Source organism: Fringilla coelebs (assembly GCF_963513975.1).
Source record: "Fringilla coelebs genome assembly, chromosome: Z".
In the NCBI taxonomy this organism is placed as follows: Eukaryota; Metazoa; Chordata; class Aves; order Passeriformes; family Fringillidae; genus Fringilla; species Fringilla coelebs.
The window spans coordinates 37,876,555-37,899,715 of NC_140031.1; the positions used below are offsets into that span (position 1 = coordinate 37,876,555).

Sequence of the window (23,161 nt, forward strand, 5' to 3'; positions counted from 1 at the left end):
TTTTTACTGTTAGAATATATGCTTTTTAACAATCAATATTAAATTCCTGATGAACTTAAAATCTCAGCTGCATAATTGTTTACAGATTAAGTCCTAGGAAAATGTTCAGAAGATGAGTAAATATTTTTTATCTAAATTATGGGTAAACACTTTGATGTTCAAACATGTCATTATTTGCAAAAATCCCAGTAACTCGAGTTTCCTAGTACTTGTCAGAACAGATGCTCATTCCTCTTCTCTCCTGTTTACAGGCATGTTTTCCTTGCTGTGTTGACTGTAGTAGCAAAGACCAGTTAGGTCTTACTTAAATGGTGAAAAACTGTTAGTGAACTTTTCTATGTTTAGGCTTAACAGGCATCTTCTGACTTAAACTCTGACCTTCACTTGATGACAACTAATACTCTCTTCATACTCAAAAGAGCCAGCCTCATCTTAAGGTACAGGAGCTATAAGCTAGTACACTGAAGAATGACACACCACAAAAGTTACAAAGTGAAGTGCTTTAACGGAAAGCAAAGAAAAATTTGTGTTTTCTTAAATGGAATGAGGGTTGGCAACTTAGTCACAGCTGTCTGGCAGCTGTGCTGTCTCACAGAGGTTGGTTCATACTCAAACCATGCTCCAAACACAGGAGTCGGTCTTGGGAGCAGGCACAAATATAAACATTTCTTCAAACCAGCTGGCTATACATGGTGGTTAGACTGCAGTTAAGGGTGTAAAATAGGATTTAGTTTACATTTTAGTTTACATTTAACAAGTTACAGAAAAGACTGCAGAACATTAACAAGATGATACATTGTGATTAACATACAACTTCAAAACTACTAAAGCTTCACCTGTGGAAGACACTGCCTTGTCTTCTGAATGCATAGTCTGGTTACCTCCATCAGAAGTCCAGCAGAGAAGACTAGTCACATTGAACAGCTGAGATTGCTGTTTTACAAGGCAAGCATTTGCATTCCTCTGTTTTCACAATAGACAGTGGCTGGGTGGAATAAAGGGTAGTTGTAGTAAACATTTCAGAGGGCTTCTGTCATGAAAAGGTTATGAGTCTGAATTTTTACACTAAACTTGTGCCCAGTAGCGGTAACCAAACCAAACTCTAGTACTGGCCTTGTGAAATCCAACAAAGCTTTCAGAAAAATCTTCCCGGCTAATCTCTTAGCAAGAAGCTTCTATTGTCAGAATCCTTTTGGGTTTTTTTTTTAAATTTTAAAGCTAAGAACACATCCTGACAGTGTACTCTAAGATGTTAATTTAGAGGCCCAGGTACATATATCATTCTGCATAGTATCTGAGGACTACAGTTGTGCTTTCTTAGTCTGTGTTGCAGCAAAAAAGTGCCAGAACAGACACAAGGGTAGATTGCAGCATGGACTGGTTTTCGTCCTTCCTGTGTTTTGTTACAGTAACACAGCCCCTTCTTAAATTCTTAAAACTAAGCTGGGGATTTCTATACTGTGCATTGCTCAACTGAGATCCATCCTTGGCAGAGGACTGCTCATTATCTACCACCAATCCGCACATACGCTTACCGCAGTATGAATATACAAGGTAGCCAACTTCAAAGTTACTAACTTTATTGCTACCTGATTGCAATTTTATAATTGATAGGAAGGAGAAAGTCATTGCAGAGGCCAAACTGCCTTGAAACAAGTGTCCAGAGATTTGCGCCTCTTCCTCACTGCAACAGTACTAAAACTTCACAAGAAAATACTACTTCATTTGGGCCCTTAGTCAAGCCTTAAGAAGATAATCAAAACCGTCTAAGATCACTTTGCTTGGATCATTGCTGCATTTGGAGGAAGAGGTGACTCAGTTGTATCATGAACTTCCTTTGTTCACAACTTCTGTTGTCCTTCACCATTGTCAGGTAAGTAGTTCTTCATATCTTCATGGTTTTGAACTAATGGGGAAGAAAAAAAGAAAAGGTACAGAAATCTCTTTTAGGAGGCAGAAGTTCTTCATATAGAAATTTCTATCTAGAAAACAAGAAGAAATTTTGTAAGGACTGTTAAATACTACGCAGTACAGTAAAGTTATAGATACCACACCCCCCATTAACGAGTAGGTTCAGTGGTGCTAAACAGAATAGGTGACACTGTAAACATGAGGGAAAGTTCAAAAAACAAACAGAAATTAGCTAGGTACAGCTTGCTGCAGGATACCAATGCAAAATATGATCTTAACATTTTAAGCATGCAATATTTATGTCAAAACCGGGTTTTTTTCTTTTTTACCATTTTCAATCCCAGCAAGTGCTGCTTGCTTGTCAGTTTCTGATTCAGCTTCATTCACCTCTAAATTGTAATTGACATCCTTGTCCTGGTTCACTTCTTCATGTTTCTGTTTGTCTGGAAGATTAAAATTAAGTCATTTTATGCTATACCATCTGCGCACTAGAAGACTGACTGTAAACATCTTCCACAGAATTACATTGCTGCTGAATCAATTGCTGTTCTGAGTAGGTTTTAATATTATTTTTTCTTTGAGGTGTTAATTTTCAGAGCAACTTTGGCTGTAAATCCTGTCAAAAGAAGTAGATAAAAGACAATCTTTTGGGATTTGGAAAGCATAGCAAAATTAGATTGCACTCCGATGAACATAAAGAAAGATTATTTTATATAAAGAAAAGACACAATTTCAGAATACATTAAATTACATCCTAAGGAAGGGCAAACTCTAAAGTAATTGCTGAAAACCCCTTCTTGTTTTAGCTTGTCCAGCAAGCTGAATGCTATAACTAGAGCGTGAAGTGTTATATGATGTGCCAAGTTGTCACAAAAGTACTTTTCTCCCAGAAGATCTTCTTCACCCAGTCATGAACTCCTCTCAAGCAACATTTACTGACTATCAGATTTCTTTAGATAGAGGACTCAGACATAAATGGAAACATTTCTAATTGCCAAACTACTATCCTTATTTTTCAAATAATCAACTAGGAAAAAAGGTAACAGCAGAGAGGTGTAAGCAAACATCACCTAGGATGGATCACAGCCTGTCTTCTTAATATTCTTAAGACAAACCTTCAAGTTAGTAAGTGGCTAAGAAAGAGGTTTGAAAATTTTAAGCCTTACGTCATTCATGTTCAGACCACCACATCCAATAAATTTTTATAGTTATGGACCTAAAGGTCTAAAAATTTCAGAAGCAGCTCTTCTTGAAAGAGAATGCCCATAGACTACTGAAGAAGTCTTTCTACCTTAAGCTCCTTTGGTTACAAGGAACCTGTGCAGTAAGGTTGAACAATAAAGCCTGAAGAACATCCTCCTAGCCTTTTTTAGCTCACAGAAATGCAGACCTTTGAAACTGACTTTTCATGGGCCGCATGGCAGAGATTTTTCCTTGCACTTATTGTTGGATGATTTTTTAAAATCTAATCTTTTTGCTATTTACTTCCATGAAAATGAAAACAGTTTAGGTTACTTGTAATTACATCTCTCTGGGGTATAGCCTACTCTGGCCAGCATTTTTTGGACCAGTTGGAAAAATACTGCTTTAGCAATGCAGATGATTATTTATCTCTGCCAAGTTAGCAACAATATTAACACTGAAACTTAAAATTCTAAGGATGTGTTTACTAGATAAGCATAAACAGCATTTTTTGTGGGCATCAATTCCTGCTCTGAGTGCCATAACACTGCCTTTTGATTACTTTGGGCTACTGAAACCAAGTCCCTCAAGACAGAGGAATGTCTAGATAGTGGCCAGGTTTAGCCACAGCATCAATACTCTGCTGCTTGGTGCTGTTGAGATGTGTAGCTCAGGGTCACTTCATAGATGCCAGAAACTAGCACTTTTACAATATCTGATCCATGTTTTTGAAGACTCAGAACAGTCAACTGTAGATACCTGAAGTCTGAGTTACCAATTTTACTCATGGTAGCTTATTTTGAAATAGGAATAGCTAGCATTTACACACTGACATTGTAAAAAGACTAACTGCAAAACATTCATGCATAAGTGCTCTACTCATCAGTACTTTGGATGATTACCATTTTATTCTTTTCAGATGCATCATACTGTTTTAAAGCCCCAATACCAAAAGTTTTGGGTGAATTTCCCTAAACACTTTGTAGAACCACTGGAGAGACAGTAGGGCTGTTATAGTGATGCAGAGGAACTCAGCCTGGCAGCTTTGTTTTGCACAATCAGAAGCCTCAATCTTTAACTCATGGATTGTAGGTGACTGCTCAGGACTGACACCTTCCACATCACATGGACCTTTGTGAAAACTTGTACTAAGTCTGGCCAGCTTCCACCAGTGTCAAAGAAATCATGCCCTACTCCACACTTTCTTTGTTTTTCATTTTGTTACTGTTTTAACAATACATGACATGCTACAAACCAGCCTTTCCTGTGAGCAAGTCATCCTGCTTATCATCGTAATTTAGGAATTGTTCCCTCTCAACTTCCTCACTGGCAGCCTGCTCTGCTGCTGGCTCTAACATATCTTGCCCAGCTACATGGTTCTCATCCTCAGGTGGATTTGGCTCCTTCTCTGACACAGGCAGCATCTCCTTGTGACCTGCAGCAGCCTTGACCGACACTTGAGGTTCTTCCAACTGACTGGAAAGCTGCTCCTCTTCTGCCTTAGGCTCCTGTTTTCTCATGCCAGTTAGACTGTCTGTTCTTTCTGAAAACAACAAAAATTATTCTGAGTTTAAAAAAAAATGCCTTCCAGCGTGGCACAAGTTAAAAACCTTTAATAAAGGATGCTTTATATTTCTCACTAAATTACTGGTTTTCCTCTGAAAGAATATCGTCCAATCACACCAGTACCAGAGATAAGAGGAGGACAATTTGTGTTTTTCCTACTGGAAACAGCTAAATAAGGAAATTTTATTTACTGTCAACAGATTCATGCTTCTATATTCTTAAAATTTTGGTATATGTGGCTAATAAATTTGGCAAGTGAAACAGAACAGTTTAAATAGAAATTGTGGTGTCCTATATAAGCATTAGGTTTCTCTGTGTTACATCTTATTACCAACAATAAAACTTATTTAGTGTTCAAAAGTAGCTCAGGACAAAGCATAACATAAGCAGATTTGCAAGTCTCCAAGCCTGTTCTTGTTTAAATGCAGGAGTGCTGTAATTTTTAGTTGACAGTAACATATATCTTTTCTCACGTATCTGCATTTTTAATTAAAAAAAAACATTAAATTTCTCAATTAAGCTATATGTAGACACTGTCTTCAGCTGCTAGCTCTCTAAAATGAGAGTTGCATGCTCACAAGATTGTACTTTAAGATAGCATGTAAGAGTAATTAAATTGAAGAACTGAATTTCTATCACACACACTACTATGCAAAACAGACACACAAGGATACGTCCATTCAAATTAATAGTTTCTGAAGTTTAGTGCCAAAAGGAACCATTCAGCTAACCAACCTAAACCCATGTGTATCATTTCTCTTACTTGCACTGTGCTCAGTGACAACACATGGGAGTTTGTTGTAAGCCTAACTTTCAGCTATTCCACAAGGAGGAGTGGTACCAGGCTGAATACACCTGAACATGAAACTTACTAAGAAAGCAATTTTTAAGTATGCTTGAAAAATTATTTAAAATTTGAAAATTATTCCTTCCAAAGTTGGGTATTTTCTCCATATTAAATGAGGAAGATGACTCCAGAATTATAAATATTTCTACTTTCTGTTATGTGCAACATACCATACTACAACAAAACTGGACCAACAAATCTGAGCAAGTTTTCCTTCAGCTGGAAATCTGACTGATGTTCAGACTGTTGATGTCACTTTTTTCATCCTTATCTGCTGTACAAAAACTTTCCTGAATGTTCATTTGAAAAACAACTGTTCTCAACAACAGTTGTCAGTGAGACAATGATTTCCATCTCACCTTTAACCTGCATCAGGTCTGTCTTTCTTACTGTAGGTACTGCTTTAGGAACATCTTCATTGGTTTTCTGGTGTTCCAAGTCAGCCTGCTTGAACCCTGCTTCCTTCAAGGCTGGCAGTTGAGTATCAACCTGTAAAGTGAATGCAGCAGATAAGCACTGGTCTATATAATTGCACCTGGATTTGGAAAGGGAAGTAGAATTTAGGTAAGAATTTTGCATGGAGAAAAAAATTCCGACACACATGGAAATATTTGGACTGAAATTTTTATTGGTAATAGATGTACTGTACAATTCTGAATATGCCGTAGTGTTTCTATGTAACAGCACAGCACATCAGGAGAATTTTAACATACCTTATTTAACTGCAGCTAATAATGGAATTACTGTCCTTGGTTATTCTCAGAGTGTTACAGAACAGTAACACCACACATTTATCCACTGTTGTTCTGCTACTGTGTCAGGGTCAGCAAAGCACATAAACAGATTCCATTTACTATTAACAGTCTATAGGGCAAGAAAACTGAATTTGGTCATCATTAGACTTCAGCTGAGTAAGGTTTGTACATAACTGGTCTGAAACTATATGAAATGCAGGATTAACAAAAGTGTAAATTAACCAACTAGAAAATAATACCTGTTTAATATGATGGAGCTTGCTTAAGAATATACTACATTCTGGTGCTAGACTGCTATAAGCATCTGACTCAGATATGAAGCCTAAGATGCACACCATCTTGAAGATCTGCCATCTGGGCAATTAAAATTTTATGTATGACTTTTACTTCCTTGGCTCCCTCACATGGCCCTTATGACAGAATTAGCATGCTTGCCTACCTGAGGCCCCCTTCCATCTCCTCCCCATCTCTGGATCTAGTGGCTGGCAGTCCTGCACTTGGTGCTGTCCCTGTCAGTGAATCCCCTTATCTATAGCATAGGGAACAGGGTGCCATGTCACCACTTCTCCATAAATTATTCCCAGACCACAGTGTTTGGGGGTGTAGGTTTGTATTATACCTCTTGAGAGACACAGAACTCAACTTATGATTCACCATTAATTCCAGGTGAAAATGAAAAATGGTCAGTGAACTGAGGGATGTACCCAGGGGCTTTCACACAGGTGAAATTAAGAACATTCATACTCTAGGAGAGGAATCTGGAACTGCCTGTAGAGAATGGAAATTCTCCAGCTACAGCATGTTTCCGGAGATCAGTGGAGGTAGAAGAGGTCTGAAAAGATGGGATGGCCATGCTTCCCCTAACGTAGCCCTATGGTTCATATGGTACCCCTTGTAGCACTCACGCTGTTCTCTTCATGGTCACTGCTCAAGCAGTCAAGATCCTGCGTGCCCTGATACAGGGAGTTAATCTTTCCCCACTGTCTTCTTAGAAACACTACATAAGGGTGTAAAGCCCAGAGGTGAAACAGCACAGCTGAGCTGTTTTTGGATCAATTTATGAGAACAAGCAGACAAGAAAGACTTGACAGGAAAAAGACAGAAAAGAAAACAAAAAGATAAACTCAGACATGGGATTACCTGCCTGGCAGCCCTGCATCAGGGACTTCAATGGGACAAAGAAGCTACAGTTGATGACTCCAAATAAATGCTTCCATGGTCATTGGAAACCAGAACGTACTCCCAGTCATCATCAACTCACTGCATTACCATCACTGCTCTCCAGAACCACCCCAAAGGAGGTAGTTGTATCGAGCTGGGAGTATGCTTCTTCCAGGTAACAAAAGACAGGACAATGGAAAATGGCCCCAAGTTGCACCAGAAGAGGTTTAGATTGGATCTCAGGAGAATTTTCTTCACTAAAAGTGAGGTCAGGCATTGAAAAAGGTTGTCCAAGCAGAGGAACACTATTCCTGCAAGTTTTCCAATGGTGTGCCACAAAAATTTTGCACTTTGAGACATAGCTGCGTGGTGAACACAGCGTTGCTGGGTTAATGGTTGGACTTAGAAGAGGATCTTACAGGTCTGTTCTGACCTTAATGATGTTATGATTCTATAACTGGCAGAGAACTATGTCAATTCAATTCACACAAACATTTAACATTGAACATGTCTCGTGAAAAAAACCCAGAGTGTTACAAACCCATTTGTTCTACGGGGGTTTTTTGCTGCATTTTTGGTTTTGTTCCATTAAAAAAGCCAAAAGCAGAGAAAGAACAAGCATATGCACATTCAGAGATACAAACCTCTTTGTGTCTGGTACCATACAAATGAATGGGCAATCTCATGGTATAGGGAGTCTCACAGCTGACAGAATTGTTTTCTGTTACCAATTGTCATGGGTACTGTCAAGACTGTAGCTTCCCATTTATCTAACGAGGCACACTATGTTGTCAAATGTTCATTCAGTCACTTGGAGAAATGCCCACAGAAAGAAGTTGCTAAGTCACCAAGAAGACAGAGTTGCAGCATGACTACTTGGCTGTTTTGAAAAGCATTTAATTTCCATCAAAGCCAGACAGAACAAGATCTTTTTGTGTCAACACCATGAAGCCCAGTATCAGCAAATAACCTAACATTAACTCTGACCAATGCTTGATAAGCAAATGTTACGGCAGAATATTTGGTTATTGCAGTAAAGAAGAATCCCATCTTCCTTCAATCAGTAAAACAAAAATGCTGTATTTAAACATTATTCTGTTCTATAAATAATTCAGCTCCTTAAGATCACTTTCTATAGCAGAAGTCATCAGAAACTGAACATAAAGACCATTTTTCACTTTTTGTTGGGCATGAATTCTTCTGCAAAAATAGTGAGCCTGGACTTAACAGCAAGAGGTCATCTCTTCATTACACATACAAAATCCCTTTACTTACAATAAATTTCTAGCTAAGCAAATCTTAATGTCAAATAGATTCAAAGGGTATATGCTAATTTTTTTAAAAATTTAAGTAGTTGGATAAAAAGATAGTAATTGAACATGTTGTATTTTCTTCAGCCAAGAAGTATACATCATTCCTCAAATTACAGAGCTCTAAATAAAGCTGTTTAGTTATTAACCAACCAACACTCCATTTTATTTCTGTTTTAAGACAGACTTTTCTTATTACATAAGCAAATACATCTTAAAAATAGGAATTACTCCAGCTTAAAACACTGGACAAAAGCATACAAAGATTTGTCAGGGTCACCTTGCACTAGCTATAACTAAGTATACTTTTATAAAAGCAAAAAGGTTGAAATTCTTGCACAAGCAAACAACTGAGAAAGTTACAGGTTGGGTAAAGAAACACTGCACACATACTAGGGAACACAAACAGACAAATTATTTAGGCAGTAGCTATATTATCCATTAGCTCATTTGAGACCATCCCAGTAATACATATAAAGAGGATAAGAGAATCTGCCCTGCCTCAGAGATAATCTGCTTTGAGTAAAAATTGCCTCCAACTATGCACTTTTGTGCAGGAGACTGAAATTGTCCTGCAGAGGGGCTTTAGTAAAACTTCTCAAGTTTTACTTGACTTTACCTTCTCAGATAATTTATCTTCCAAACTGGAAACTTCAGTTGTGTAAATATTCATTAATGGAACCCACACCACTTCTGGCATCACCTCTCAAATTCTGCCCATCTTAGAGACACAGTGATTTGGAATCTCCTGCAGGACATCTCCTTGTTCTGTCTTTGAAATCACCCCATTTCCCACAGATCAGAAACATTCAACAAATGCTGAAGTGGTGAAAAATTTAATGAGATGGGATAATCCTAAAAGGAGACAGCAGAAAGTGAAGAAACACTTAACAATTACATAAAAAGTAATTTCAAGAAATTATCCAAACCATACCTGGCTATTTTCTCTGAAGTCTTTGTTTTCTTTGATTTGTGGTACATCACTACTCTTTTTTCTAAACTCATCTATCCTTTCTTCACATTGTTCTTTTAATTCTTTCATCTGGTTGATGCACTGTGAGCTGAAAAAAACCATGAACAAGATGATTAAGTCTCATCTAGATGCTTCTATAGTGTAATTTTCTAAAATTATCTAATTTTTCTTCTTCATATTTTTTTCTTAATGTTTTATTATTGCCTTAATTCTACTACCTAGTTTTACATTTGAGAAGTAAATTGAGGAAAAAATGAAGCATTGGTCTAAGTCCTAAGGACAAATTCATAGTGCAGGCAAGTTCTATTGGAAGAAATTAATTTAAACTACCTTTGTCTGACCAGCTCAACAAGCTACATGATTTTTCCATTGCGTCTTTGCTAACCAGTCAAGTGTAGGTAAGTTAAAATCAGTTTTGATCCTTGAAGCACTTCTAGTACGATGACAGAAATTTGTATTTCGATTTTAGCCAGAAAGACAAAACAGAAAAGTACCAGTTGAAATAGAAAACAGATGTAATCTACTGTTAGCAAACTGAACACACCTCCTCAATATTTCAGCAAAATGCAGTGCTGCAAGATGTAACAAAACATGTATTACAGAAATGGAGCTCACTAGTAGCTACTCTAAGTTCCAGAAGGAATATATTCTAAAGATGCAAGCACTGTATATCTTTTACAAACTTCTAATAGTTACACAGCACCATTAGGATCTCAACCTTTGTGACATCAGCCTTCTATCTGCATCCATGCAGCCTGCCTTTCCCTCACAGCTCCCTAACTCCTAGGTAAGGTCTGCTGTTTGCAGCAGTGTTTTTCCTAAAGCTGCCAGGGCAGTGTTGTCCCCTTCTGTGGATGTGCTGAGGATCCTGTGCAAAGCCCAGGATTTTGTCAACATGTTTCTCAAGACAAGTGGCTGCAGTCAGGGCAAGATCATCCTTTCTCTCCCACTCTCTTCATTAGCCGTTTTATAGCTTTCAGTTTATATCAGAGGAAGAACAAGACCTAGTGTATAACAAACCAAGACAAGCATTACCCCATAAAACACACACAGAAGTCTTAGAAACTAGTCATAATATGTCCCCAAGTATGAACAGGGACAGCAGTTTGTTTGAGTGGATCCCAATAACAAATGTGTCACACCAGGGGAAAATATGGTGAAAAATCACAGTCAATGTCAGTATCCACTGCCCCGGAGAGCCTGCCCAAGGAAGACCAGGCTTTTGGCTGGGGACCACATTTTCTTTTCCTTGCTGGTCTAGCAACAAAGAAGTTTGATGTGATTTTTAAACTTTTTCTCCTTTCTTTCTCTCCTTTGTTTTTCCACTCAAAGGTAACTTCCAGTTTTTACATATACAATCAGCTACAGACATTGCAAATACATCTTTCTGCATTCAAAATCTTTTCCAGCAACCTTTGTACAACAGCATGGTCAACATACTGCAAAATTTCTCATCCCCATCACCAAGACTAAGAAGAGGGGTGACTTTCTCCTTATTCTGGCTCTGACCAGTGTTATTCTGAGTGTCAATACCCTCTGCGCGACAGCAGCCATTACAGACGGGCATCTTGCAGTTTCTCAAGCTGAAAATTAACGACTATGGAATCCAAAGGAGTTTCCAGGCTACATGCACTCTACAACAGCAAGTGACTCATTTTTATTGCACTTTCACCCTTCTCCAGTCCTGCCTTTTGAAAGCAAAAAATCCCTTTTGTAGTTCACACCTAGAAAGGAAGCACAGTAGCAGACAGATACGCTAACTGACTTATTACCTTTATTATGTTTTCTTGTAGACCAGACATTATTCTAAAGTCTGATTTGACAGTGCTAATACATGGAAGCGTCACCAAATAAGCTGGGCTTTAAACTAGTGAACACCAAAGACAGTAAAACAGCATAGTCTTGAGTTAAACTCACATTCACTATTTTCTAAGAAATAAAAGGACATATTAATTGTGTAACCGTTTGCAAGTTTGAAAAAGATGCAGTACACTGACAACCTGAAGTCAGAGACAGAGCATTTAAGAAAGCTTGCACTTTGATCCCACAATGCACATGAAAATAAAGTTCATTTAACATCTGTGACAAACCCTCACCATTTTAAGCTTATTATCTGCAACAGAATTCTCTTTTTTTAAAGGAGATTTGAATACTCTACTCATGCTTACAACAACTTCTAGAGTACAGGGACGGCCTTAGTTTCTCCACCTCATCCCACCACTATGGCATTTCAAATGTGCAAAACTAATGTTCTTAAATTGAGTCTCTTTGGCATGATTTCTCCTTCACTACATAGTTGATTCTATGACACAGAGCTCACCTGTGCACTTACAAAGGAGCCCAAATAATACCCTCCCCAGCTGCTCCCAGACCAACCCTACAGCATGTTTTGCACTAGCAGACACTCGCTCTCAGGAGAGTGTTGTGTGCATTCATGCTTTATTTGTTCTGCATATCTGGCCATGTACAAATGTGGTCTGCATGTACAGGAACATATGTGCAGCCTCTCCCCACCTGGACTGGTGGACTTTGTTCTCCAGAAGCATCTACCATCTCCTCCTTTCAACCCTACCAAATGAGATTACTCCTCCACTCACACTCTTGCACTTGTCAGATCTGCAAGTACTATACACTAAATATCAGACTTTTTACATACAGTGAGATTTCTAAAGATGCAGTTATATAACAAACAAAGCTCTTAGGAACAAAACTGCATTTGAATATTGGAATGTATTCAGTAACAATTTCAAAAAGTGAGTCCAGAGGCTTCTGTTTCACTCTGGCTGCTGCAGGAGAGAAGGGTTGGTGTGCCAGTGAGCGTTTGCTGAAGAAGGTCTAACCATGACCAGACAGCACTGGGCACAGTGTGTACACCAAGGGTACATTGTGAAGTTGACTGCTGAGGAATGCACGCTCCTTTTGCGCACAACACCAGTAAGGCCAGATAGCTCCTGCTAACTTTTGCATGGAAAACACTAAGCCTATTCCAAAAATTGATAAGATAAAACTTCAAGACTCCGGTACAAGAAGAAACAATGATTTTTTTTTTTTTATTCTAAGTTCACAGATTTTGTTCCTATGTATTCCATATGCACAACTGCTTTTATCACTGTCTTCTACAGAATAGTAACTGAATGTTTAAAAAGAGTGATTTACAAAATGCCGTTTGAAAAAGACATTGACTTCTGTCATCTTTTTATAATATTTTCACTATTTTTATACAAATAATATGGTCTCTCTATTTTTGCACTGGGCATAATGTATTTGCTACCTAAGGTGCAAAACCTTCATCCATGCAAATCCAGGTAAAATGAAGAAGCACATAATCAGGTCTAATGCCACTTCCTGGCAAGGCAGATGAACAGAGAGGCAACACAGTAGTTTATTCTAATTGGGAGGGGAGGAAGGAAGACAGATTAAAAATAACATTCGGAGTCTTTCCAATAACTCTTATTTTTCTAAGCCCACAATCACATTGGGAAAAGACTGTTTGTAAGCATTTAAAGTGACAGTATTAAGTGAGCACATAGCAAAGAGGAACATATGTAGCCAAGCACCACCAAATATCCATTTCTGCAATTACCTAAACACAATGTAAAGTTAGTTGTGTAAATTAGTTTAGCAGAGAAATATTAACATTCCAACATCCTCCCTAAAGGTACACAACAAGCAATGTTTTAAAAATACATGTTCCTCCTAGAACTGTGTGAATACTGCACAGTACTGAAGCTACAAATTATTTTATGAAAATTTGAGTCCAAAGTTTGTTTTCCTCGCTCGAACTCTAAGGAAAAAAGTCTAGAAATAGAAAAAGAACATATAAGTATTTTGCAGTAAGGCTAGTCAAGATAGCATTGCTCCTTGGCTGAGATAACTGCCTTTACAGACTCTCATGAAGGATCTGCAGGGAATGGTGCACCTGCCTCAAGACCAAGCAGAAGCAGATCAACTAGCTGAGTCTCTGTTCAACTACCACATGGTTGATTTATCACACCTGTCTCTACACTTACCCTCATAAAAGCAAACCCATCTTGACCACTGTATCATGCTTAGCTCTTCACCTTGAGCCAGCCCGCACCTTGGAGCTATGCTGTCTAAACACAACCTTCCTCTGTTAAACAAAGAGGGATTCTTTATGGTACACAACCACAAGCAGGAGTACTGCGCCAGTGATTTCCTCAACACAGCCATGCTTGTAAACACTTCACCAGACAAACTACATTTACCATGTATCACTTCCCTGCACATGTATATCAATTCAGTGCTTAACAGGTGTACCTCTCATGTGGAGCATGACTGTCCAGCAGCTAGATATATCTGTGCTATATACAGATCTATTAGTTCCTGCTGATCTCAGAAGAAGACACTGGAAAACAGCTTCAGTGACTAGTGCAAAACTATCAACAGAGGTCCATGGGTCTCAGGCCTGCCATTTAATTAAACAGCCAACACACGGTGCTTAACAACCAGGGTACACAACAAACACAGAGGGGGAACAGGACCCTTAACACACATAAGCAACACAGCTTATTGAAAGGCAGGTACAAACGAAAATTTCCAACTTCCTTCTACTTTTCTGTTAGAAGTCTTAAATTCTCCACTAATGTAATTAATCTAGGTTATCTTTATTACATGAGTAATAATCAAAAAAAAGGTGACAACCAACTGGTAATCAGTAAGTATCACAGAAGCACTAACACTAATCTTTAATTCTAAGATGGAAGGAAAAATAAAAATAAGAAAATATTTACTTCAAGTGTAGTTTGCAGAATTCAAGTTCCTTGAGTGTCATGTTCCACTTTCAGTTATAATTTCTACAAAATCTGGTTAAACAATGGCTGTTGAAAAAATACCTATCACTACAACAATTACATTCTTGATGGAACATCATTATGAGAACACACAAACAGCAAATTCTATTGCTTTTTTATATCTATGCACAAGGGGGAAGGTACAGATTGTGAAGGCAGGTAGAAGAAACAAGAATATTACTGAGCAGAAAGAATTGAGGAGCAATTCCTAGAAAATACCAGAAATGTGTGTTTACTGTAAGGATACTGATAAGTACTTTCATTCAGTTATTGAAGCTTTAAAAATTCAGTGGGAAATCTCAAGAAAAAGCCATGACTAGGTATGTCATGTAAAGCAGAATACATGAGTCTGATGGTACCAAGAAATTCCCAAGAATACCTCTGTCAGCTCAATAAGGTACAGCTTCTCATCAGGTATTCCCCTATCTTAATTCAAACTTTTTTACATTTTAACCTCTTCATGTTTCAATTTTCCCACACAATTCTTAAGTGATAAAATTGCTACCTTTATCCTCTTGCAATAGAAGGAACATGAAGAAGTGTCTGGGCACAGAGATGAAAAACAATGGCAAGTTAATGCTGTTCTCCAAGATCAACTGGGAGCAATTTTAGATGAGTCAGATGTTACCATCTCTTTAAAAACCTGTATTTACTAACAGAGCTATAGCTAACACAGGAATACTCTGGGTTATAACCAAGTCATCTATAAGTCATCTTTCCTAAAGAACATACTTACAGGTCATATGAGAACTTCCTCTGAAGTTTAGTCTGGTTCTTCTGAAACCAGTAAACATCCATCTGTAGTTTTCCATATTCCGTCTGTAACTCTTTCAAGTGTTCTGGTCAAAGCAAGATTAAAATACACATTAAAATACACATATACATACAGATTCTAAACCAGAAACATCAAGAAATAAATTTGTAATAACAATGTTAAATTAATTCATCTGTCATGCAAACTGCATTTCATACACAAATGCATTGATAATTGTCGAATTTATTCAACAAGGGTGCATGGGATCTGGTAAGAATAATCTTCCAGCATAATATATTGGCAAAACAATATAATACATATTTTTACCTACTTTTCCTCTTAAGGAACACATAGAACTGATTTGTAAACCCTGCTAAGTTGCAGTCTGGAAAATATTTATGTCTGTGAAATCTTAATCAGAGCACAATATGAAACAGCATTCACATTTATCAGTCATATACAGACAAGCTTGCAATGCTTCCCTGAATAATATGCAATTTATACCCACGTTCCTTAGTAACAGAGGTATCTATGATTTAGAGTTTTCTTCCTGACAGACACCTCTCTGAGATGGCATCAGAGGACAATACCACGACATACTTACTTCTTTATAGGATTCATTCCCAAGTACCTCCAGCATAGATTGCTAGCAACAATTCTGAAGCACTACCGTGAACAGAAATTAATTTACTGACTTTTTTTTATTTAATATAGGATTTGTGAATTCCTCTGGTGCTAAAATGCATGATCCCACACCTCAGGGTAGAATGTAAGAATATGTTGCCAGGTAAAATGAAGAAAAAATGTAATAACTTGGTTCTACTCATATTATATCATAAGAATCAGGAGTACTACATCAAGCACTACATGGACAAATCCTCCTACTATTGAGGAAGATTAGACTGACACTTACTGGAGCTATGCAGATGAAGTATCTAAGTCATGGCAGCTCTTGTACTACCCCCATGACTTGAAGAAAGGCACCATTCTCAAAAAAACACAAAAATGCAAATCTTAAAAACAGGGGGCCTAAAATTCAATATGACAGAGAGTCACAGTGGTACTGCAACCTACCTCGTAGACTCTGAATCAATCGATCATTTACTGTGATGTTACTCATCAGAACTGCCTGAAAGAAGCAGAAAAAAGCCCAGTGTTTTAATTGCAAAGGAACCTGTATTGCCATTATAGACAACAACTACCAAAGCACTTGTAACAAGATCTACTTTTTGTGTGTCACAGTTGTGACAGTGTCACAGTTGAATAAAATCTTTCAGCTGCTTTAGAGATCTCCTACTGCAAAAACCAATCATTTTGCAGTATAGGGGATTTTCCAGTATAGGGGAGTGGGGGAAGATATAACTGCACAAATGAAAAAAGGAAGAATTTAAAGGAATTTATAGATACTAAAATTGCTTGTCACTTCATTCTAATTTCATCTCATGATTGGAGTCACAGTCAGACTTACTGTATTTATCTCTTGAGGCAAGAATACAACATCACAGCTCACTATCAATTACCCTCTCACTCAGGAGTCAATACACCTGCATTCAGGCATGGAAAGATAAGCTATGAAAGCAGTAATCATTCAGCATAAAGCAACTCTATTAAAGCAGTGTGAAGCCCTTGCATAGTATCCCTTTTCTACCTATCTTCTCGATTGCTTTCATGTTGGAGTGGCCTTCGTCCATTTCTTCACTTTGTTCTCCCTCTCATTCTGAAGAGGCAGTCAACATAGGAACACATTTCATCTATTCTTTTGTCAATCTCCATCTACCATTTCATACACACACATTCCCCAAAACACATGAAAACCGAATCAAGTCATGGCTAAGTGAAATTATTCCTGAGCCAGATGTCAGGATAACTCAGTCATATTCAACATTTAGGCAAGCCTGATGCAGAAGAGTTCTTAAGAATACAAAAAAAGAGATCCACTGACTCTTCAGAAACCACCCAGTCCAGTCTTAGGAAGATACTTCTCAAGCTTCATTGTGAGTTCCCCTAGCATCCTTGTCCTGGGAAACTTCAGGGTTCTTCAACGGTCCCAGAAAATCAACTCCCCTGTTTCCTGAAGTTTCTGCTCTAGTATTGATGTGTGTGTGTATGTCCACATCCAAAAAAAAGTTACAGCATCCACTCTGTCTGCCCAAGTCACCCTGAAACATTGACAGCATTGTTGATGCCTTTCTTCCAAGGCTACAGTAATAAGAGCCAGCTGATTGCGTGAGTGCAGCATTCAATAAATCTGAGTGGAATAGCACCCAGCAGAGTAGTAGATTTGTCTTTGAATGATCCTTTAAAGAGTCACACTTCAAAGAGGTGGTCATTCAGCTGTTGCTAAGTATTTCTACACCTTTCTACATGTACTGTTTTGTGAACACCAACTTGAAACCTCAAGAAAAAAACATCATACTCAAGCAAAAAGAAACTCAAAAAACAGTAAAGACTTATATGTATGATCATTGAACATCTCTCCCCCTCCTTTCTCATAGGATAGGTAAATAAGAAATTCATTTGTTTTCATTGGTTTATTGGGAAAAGGAAATTAATGTTTCACTGGAAATTCCAAGTTTTGCTATTGCATGACAATGTAGTCAGGTTGTTCCAGGATATCACCTTCAGGATAATACAGCATTGGCCACTACAAGAAACTGTCAGTGAACTAGAAAATTCAGGATGATTGAGCAATTTATAATTTTATGTTTTTACAGTTTTTTGTAGGGCTTTGTTGGCTTTATTGTGGGGGGAAGAGGGGAAAGAGTGTGAGCAAATGGGGTGTGGGAGTGTCCTTAAAATCAAACACCTAAATGGCAGGATCATTTATGTGACAGCAAAACATACAAGCGTTACATGTTTTGAACATTAGGACAATAATAACTGTGATTAGCTGATGTAAGAAAAATTACTTTCCACATTAAAAAAAGTCTCTGAATCACAACAGGGAAAAAAATAAGTCTGCCTTGGTCTTGCCTATAGATTGCATATAAAACTTTCTTTTGGCAATGCCACACCTATCTCCTTGAATGTGTGGGCAACAGTCCAGGCAAAAACCTGTTAAATCCTAGTTAGCTGTTTAACTTGAGCAGGAAATACTGTTTAATAATTTACAGCACAGTACTGCAACTACCACCTTCCCATGAGATTAAGTCAATAACATCAGGCCTTCCATTCTTCCTCCTATCATTCAAGTGTTAACTAATTTTCATCTTGTGGCTGTAAATTAAGCAAACATTACTTTTGGTGTTTTATGTTGGTCAAGAATAAAAACTGCTGGGAAATACTCAGCAGACACATGCCAATACTCAGTTCTAGAAAGAAACTCACATTTTAAACTTCATTTAGCCCACAAAACAATGGCTGTAATCCCCAGGAGCGAAAAAATCCAGCTTTTGGAAAATCCCCCTATCACCCTATCGCAATCTGATATTCTGTGATATAGAAAATCTGTAATATAGATTATTCTATTTGTAAACATGTTTGCACAGAAGTCTTTATGACTATGAAAGAGGAAAAAAACAAGTCTTTTGATTGGAGACAATGCTGTGGACAGCAGTGCTTCAGACATCAAAACTCAAAAGTCACACTTCCACCAGTAGTGTGGGAAAAAAATTGCTCCAGCTGTAAAACAAATTTTTTAATGATAGTAGCTGAGGACTTGTTTATTATTCACTACAGATGTCTACATAAGTATTATTCCACTTAAGAGACACAAAGCTAAAGTTACTGTTTAAAAATAATAAAGCATAATGCAGAAATACGGATGAGGAAGTTTTGAGATAAATTATTTGAAGTATTTGTTTTAAACATACTTTGGACTATGCAAATGCATTTGTTCTGAATAATGCCAAACAGTATTCTCCATACACATACTCCTTGGAGAAATTACTACAGTAACTCATCCAGCATTTGCTACTATCAAGAACCAAGCTAACCCAAGTACACTGAACTGACATATTCTAACATTGACTGTATGTGGTGGATGTAAAAGCATAATGAGCATGTATAAAAGCATAATTGCAACAGAAAAAAGCAAATCATTTGATAAGCATAAACACTAAAATTTAAGAAAAAAGGGGATTTGCATACACAAATATAGCACAAAGGAGACAAAGAAAAGCTACAGGATCCGCAATTCAACCGGTAAGGACAAAACCAACTGCAAATAAAGCAAGATGGGAAGGTAAGATTTACAAAAGTAGAAACAGACATTTATAATTAATCAGGGAAAAGCAGGGTACTTATTTCATGATTAACTCAAACTGATTTAAGTCCTTCCAGCAAAGAGAAAGAGCGGCTCTGTCTCACATGCTCCCACAACTCCCCACACTACTCTGGCATTAGCATGAGAACAATGCTGGCAATACACTGATATTTTAGTTACTGCTCAGCAGTGGTTACACTAAGGCAAGGATTTGCCATTTCCCATGCCCTGCCAGCCAGCAGATGCACAAGAAACCAGGAGGAAGCTTTGTCAGGCATTCCAAACTGGCCAAGGGACATTCCTTACCATAGAACATTGGGACAAAGTGGGGGAGCTGGCCAGAAGGCATCAATAGCTGCTGGGGGACAAGTTGGGCAGCACCATACAGCAGTTGCTGAGCAATTGTTTTGTGTCTGTCTTGTTTCTGTTGGGTTTTATTCTTCTCAGTTATAAAACTGCTCTTATCTCAACACAGAGTTTTCTTCAAAAATCCAGAGTGAGATGTGGAGAGTGAAGAAGTGTCTGCATGATATTTAGTTGTCAGCTGGAGTTAAAACATGAGAACTTGCCACAAAAAGACTTTTTGATTCCAGGCCAAGAGACTAACAGCTAAACTAAGTATTATTGTGTGGGGAAAAAGTTCATAAATAAGGTTTTTAAGGAAATATTACTCTTTAAGGTTGATCATTGTGTTGCAACACTCACTTATACTTCAGTTAAGGCACAACAATTAAGTAAGCCTTACAAGAAATTTTAAGCTCAAAATGGAAGAGATATTGTTCATTGAAATCTATTTCCCAATAAACAGAATTCCATTCAGAAATTGCACTTTTCCTCAATAAACTTAAAAAAACCCACCCAATCAACAAAAGAACCCCAAACAAACACCACACAACCAAACAAAAGAACAACCCAAACACCCAAGAAAACCCAAACCCCAAAAAAACCTCCTCTGTTTCTACAGAGTGGTTCTGCCAAAAATCTGACACTCAACCTTGTATCACAGCCTGTGCCAAAAGCAATCTAGGTTCTGTTTTGTCACAGAGGACACAAGGACATGCACACCATGACATGGTGCAGTTCTGCCTTCAAAACCACCAAAATTGCAAAGTTAGTTTCTTAAGGTTTAAGCATAAGAGGGTGGTATTTGACACCCATGAACACAAAATTACTATTACAGGTACTGGGCAACAGCAAGTAGATTGGAGAAAAAAAGCCCCATGAAACTACAGGACTTTCACTTCACTTTATTCACTTTCCCTCATTTTTCATTTAACTAAAACCCAAACAGTAGGCAATGTAAGCAAAGCAAAATCGTATGATATGAGAATATTAATATGAAACTTCCACAGGTATACCTAATGCATCTTCTGACTTTCTGTCCATTCATTTAGCTGTGAAGAGGTAGCAACATTCCAATAGTTAACTCCAAACTACATATGCTCTAAATTCCTCCTCTCTAGTTCAGCTAGCCTCAGACCATCCTTTTTTTTTTTCTTCCCACCATGTGAAGATATATTTTGAACAGAGGTAATCTTCTAGACTTCTGCTGTACCAGTTATGAGGAAGCATACTGATTTCCCTTGGTAATTTGGTAATCTTGTGCTATGGCAAATATGGGACAGGACGTAGTGCTTCCCTACCTCAAAGCTTTTCCAAAGCTAGGGGATGCAATACTGTTTGGGTTGAAAAAAAAAAAAAATCAAAAACCAAAATATATATAGCCTTCAGTGAAAAGGAAAAGGTACCTTTCTACTCTCTCCTACAGACCACTGTAATTCCTTCTGAGTGGAGTCGACTCCCTTCATACCAATAGGTGCTTTGTGTCAGAAGACTGTGCTGGGAATTGAAATTTTCCCAGAGGGAGAGGACCAGGGACCAGCTGTGGCCAGTGTTAAAAGATACTGAGCAACAGGACAGTGACATGTGTCACATAGAACATACAAATCTTGGCCCTTCTCAGTAAAACAAGATATGCATTGGAGAAGATTTATATAAATCCAAAGAAACTACCAACTGCAAAATCATACTCGTGCATTTCAGAGATATTAAACATATTATTCTCCTGTTATGCTCTTCAAAAAGACTTCTGTGGCTCTGTATATCCCAGAAACTACAAGTCCTGAATAACAACCACATAGAATATACAGATTAGAAACAGCCTTTTTGCACTCCTTAACTGCTGTTATCGAGTGTTCATGTAAGACTACTTGATCTCATTATTTTACTTCTGTATGGACTTCCAGAAGCCATTTACTAAATCTACACTAATCCTTAAAAATTCAAGGAGGTTTTTTAAAAATAGACTGGTGACAGTAGTGTTTCATACACACTCAGACCTAAGAAAATAATTACAACAGTAATTTTCCAGAGCTACACTGCCCCAGTGAACGGTTATAAACAGGCTCAGACTACTGACCTTCTATGCCCTCATCCTTCAAGTAGCACAGAGACAGTTCTACTACAAAAGAAGGGAGATTTAACTCAAAGTGATTACTGCACTGCTAGTGACAATGACTTTAGCTGGGCAAAACACCTTACTGGTGTTTTGGCTTGATAGGAAAGTAAATCAGTATTGTAATTATTCTGTATTTTATCAGCAGAGTAATAAGACACAGTGAGCAGAGATGAACTGCAATTACAATGGGTCTCAAATGCTACTTGTGACTTGCCCTTGGTTAGAAGTCCAGATTGTGTAAGTATGCTTCATATGTGAGTTTCTTCTACAGCCAAAAGAACCGTAATTTCTTCCTCAAAAAGCGGGAGGTTTGAGAGGAACCAATAATTACTACAGAACTACTGAAAGCATTTTAATTTTTCTTTAAGAACAGCAAGAACTAAGCAAAATCTTATTTATGACTTTGAAGATCTCTAGTTAGTTATAGAGTTTGTAATCTGCTTGTAAAATGGGTCAAGAGTCTCAGGATTTGGATTTGCATTCATTCTTCCTAAACAGGTAAATACTAGCCACTAATCCCCACAGAGTAAAAGTTCAGTTCAAGGAGCAAGCCTCCCACAATCAGAAAGGATGAATTCATTATTTGCCTCCTAGGAATCCCAGATTCCACTGCAATCCATGGAGCCAAAAAACAAGGATATGCATTTATATCCTGTATATACCTTCATATCTTATATACACAAGATATGAACATACAAAACACATTTACACATGGACAGATACACACAAACAAACAAGCACTTAGAAGCTGTCTTTTCTTATATTTCATATCCCTCTGTAGAATAACCTCTGATCCTAGACAGCTTCTTCCAATAAAGGTCATTAGTGAGGAGAATTAACCTTTCCCTTCTTCCCTGCCACTACATCAGAGGCATTCCTGAACTACAGCAGATGAATCCATAACAACTTGGCTGATGTCTTCTTTTGACAAATGCACAGCTTTCCAAAAAATCAGCTCTCCCTACTCTTAAACTAGAGGGGGAACACAAGCAGCATCTCTGCAAGATATTTGTGTGTCACAAGAAAAGCAAATTTTGAATTTGATGCAAAAAGGTGCACAGGCGCATACCTGCTCACCCTACCACTTCAGGCTCCTGAGTGAGACACATGCTTTTCTCCAGTCACAGAATGCAAAAGTCAGGAAATTAATCCAATGCACTACTTCCCTAGGGTATCACTTCCTGAGGTTTCAAAGCAAGCTTTATAGACTATTCCATTACTGAACAACT

The 23,161-nt window shown here is 37.8% G+C and overlaps 1 protein-coding gene across 4 annotated transcripts in view; it reads right to left on the minus strand.

Moving 5' to 3' along the window:
* Positions 1–97: 97 nt before the first annotated feature.
* Positions 98–23,161, minus strand: part of GOLM1 (golgi membrane protein 1) — a 34,784-nt gene continuing 11,720 nt past the window's right edge. For 3 of the 4 annotated variants that reach the window (XM_084225714.1, XM_084225711.1, XM_084225712.1), the window contains 7 exons: positions 16,345–16,399; positions 15,253–15,355; positions 9,667–9,793; positions 5,866–5,995; positions 4,349–4,636; positions 2,241–2,354; positions 98–1,906 (listed from right to left, as the gene is read on the minus strand). In XM_084225714.1, coding sequence (XP_084081840.1) covers positions 1,842–1,906; positions 2,241–2,354; positions 4,349–4,636; positions 5,866–5,995; positions 9,667–9,793; positions 15,253–15,355; positions 16,345–16,399 — 882 coding nt within the window. In that variant the 3' untranslated portion in view covers positions 98–1,841. The remainder of the gene's footprint in view (positions 1,907–2,240; positions 2,355–4,348; positions 4,637–5,865; positions 5,996–9,666; positions 9,794–15,252; positions 15,356–16,344; positions 16,400–23,161) is intronic. The other variant, XM_084225713.1, reaches the window with a different exon arrangement.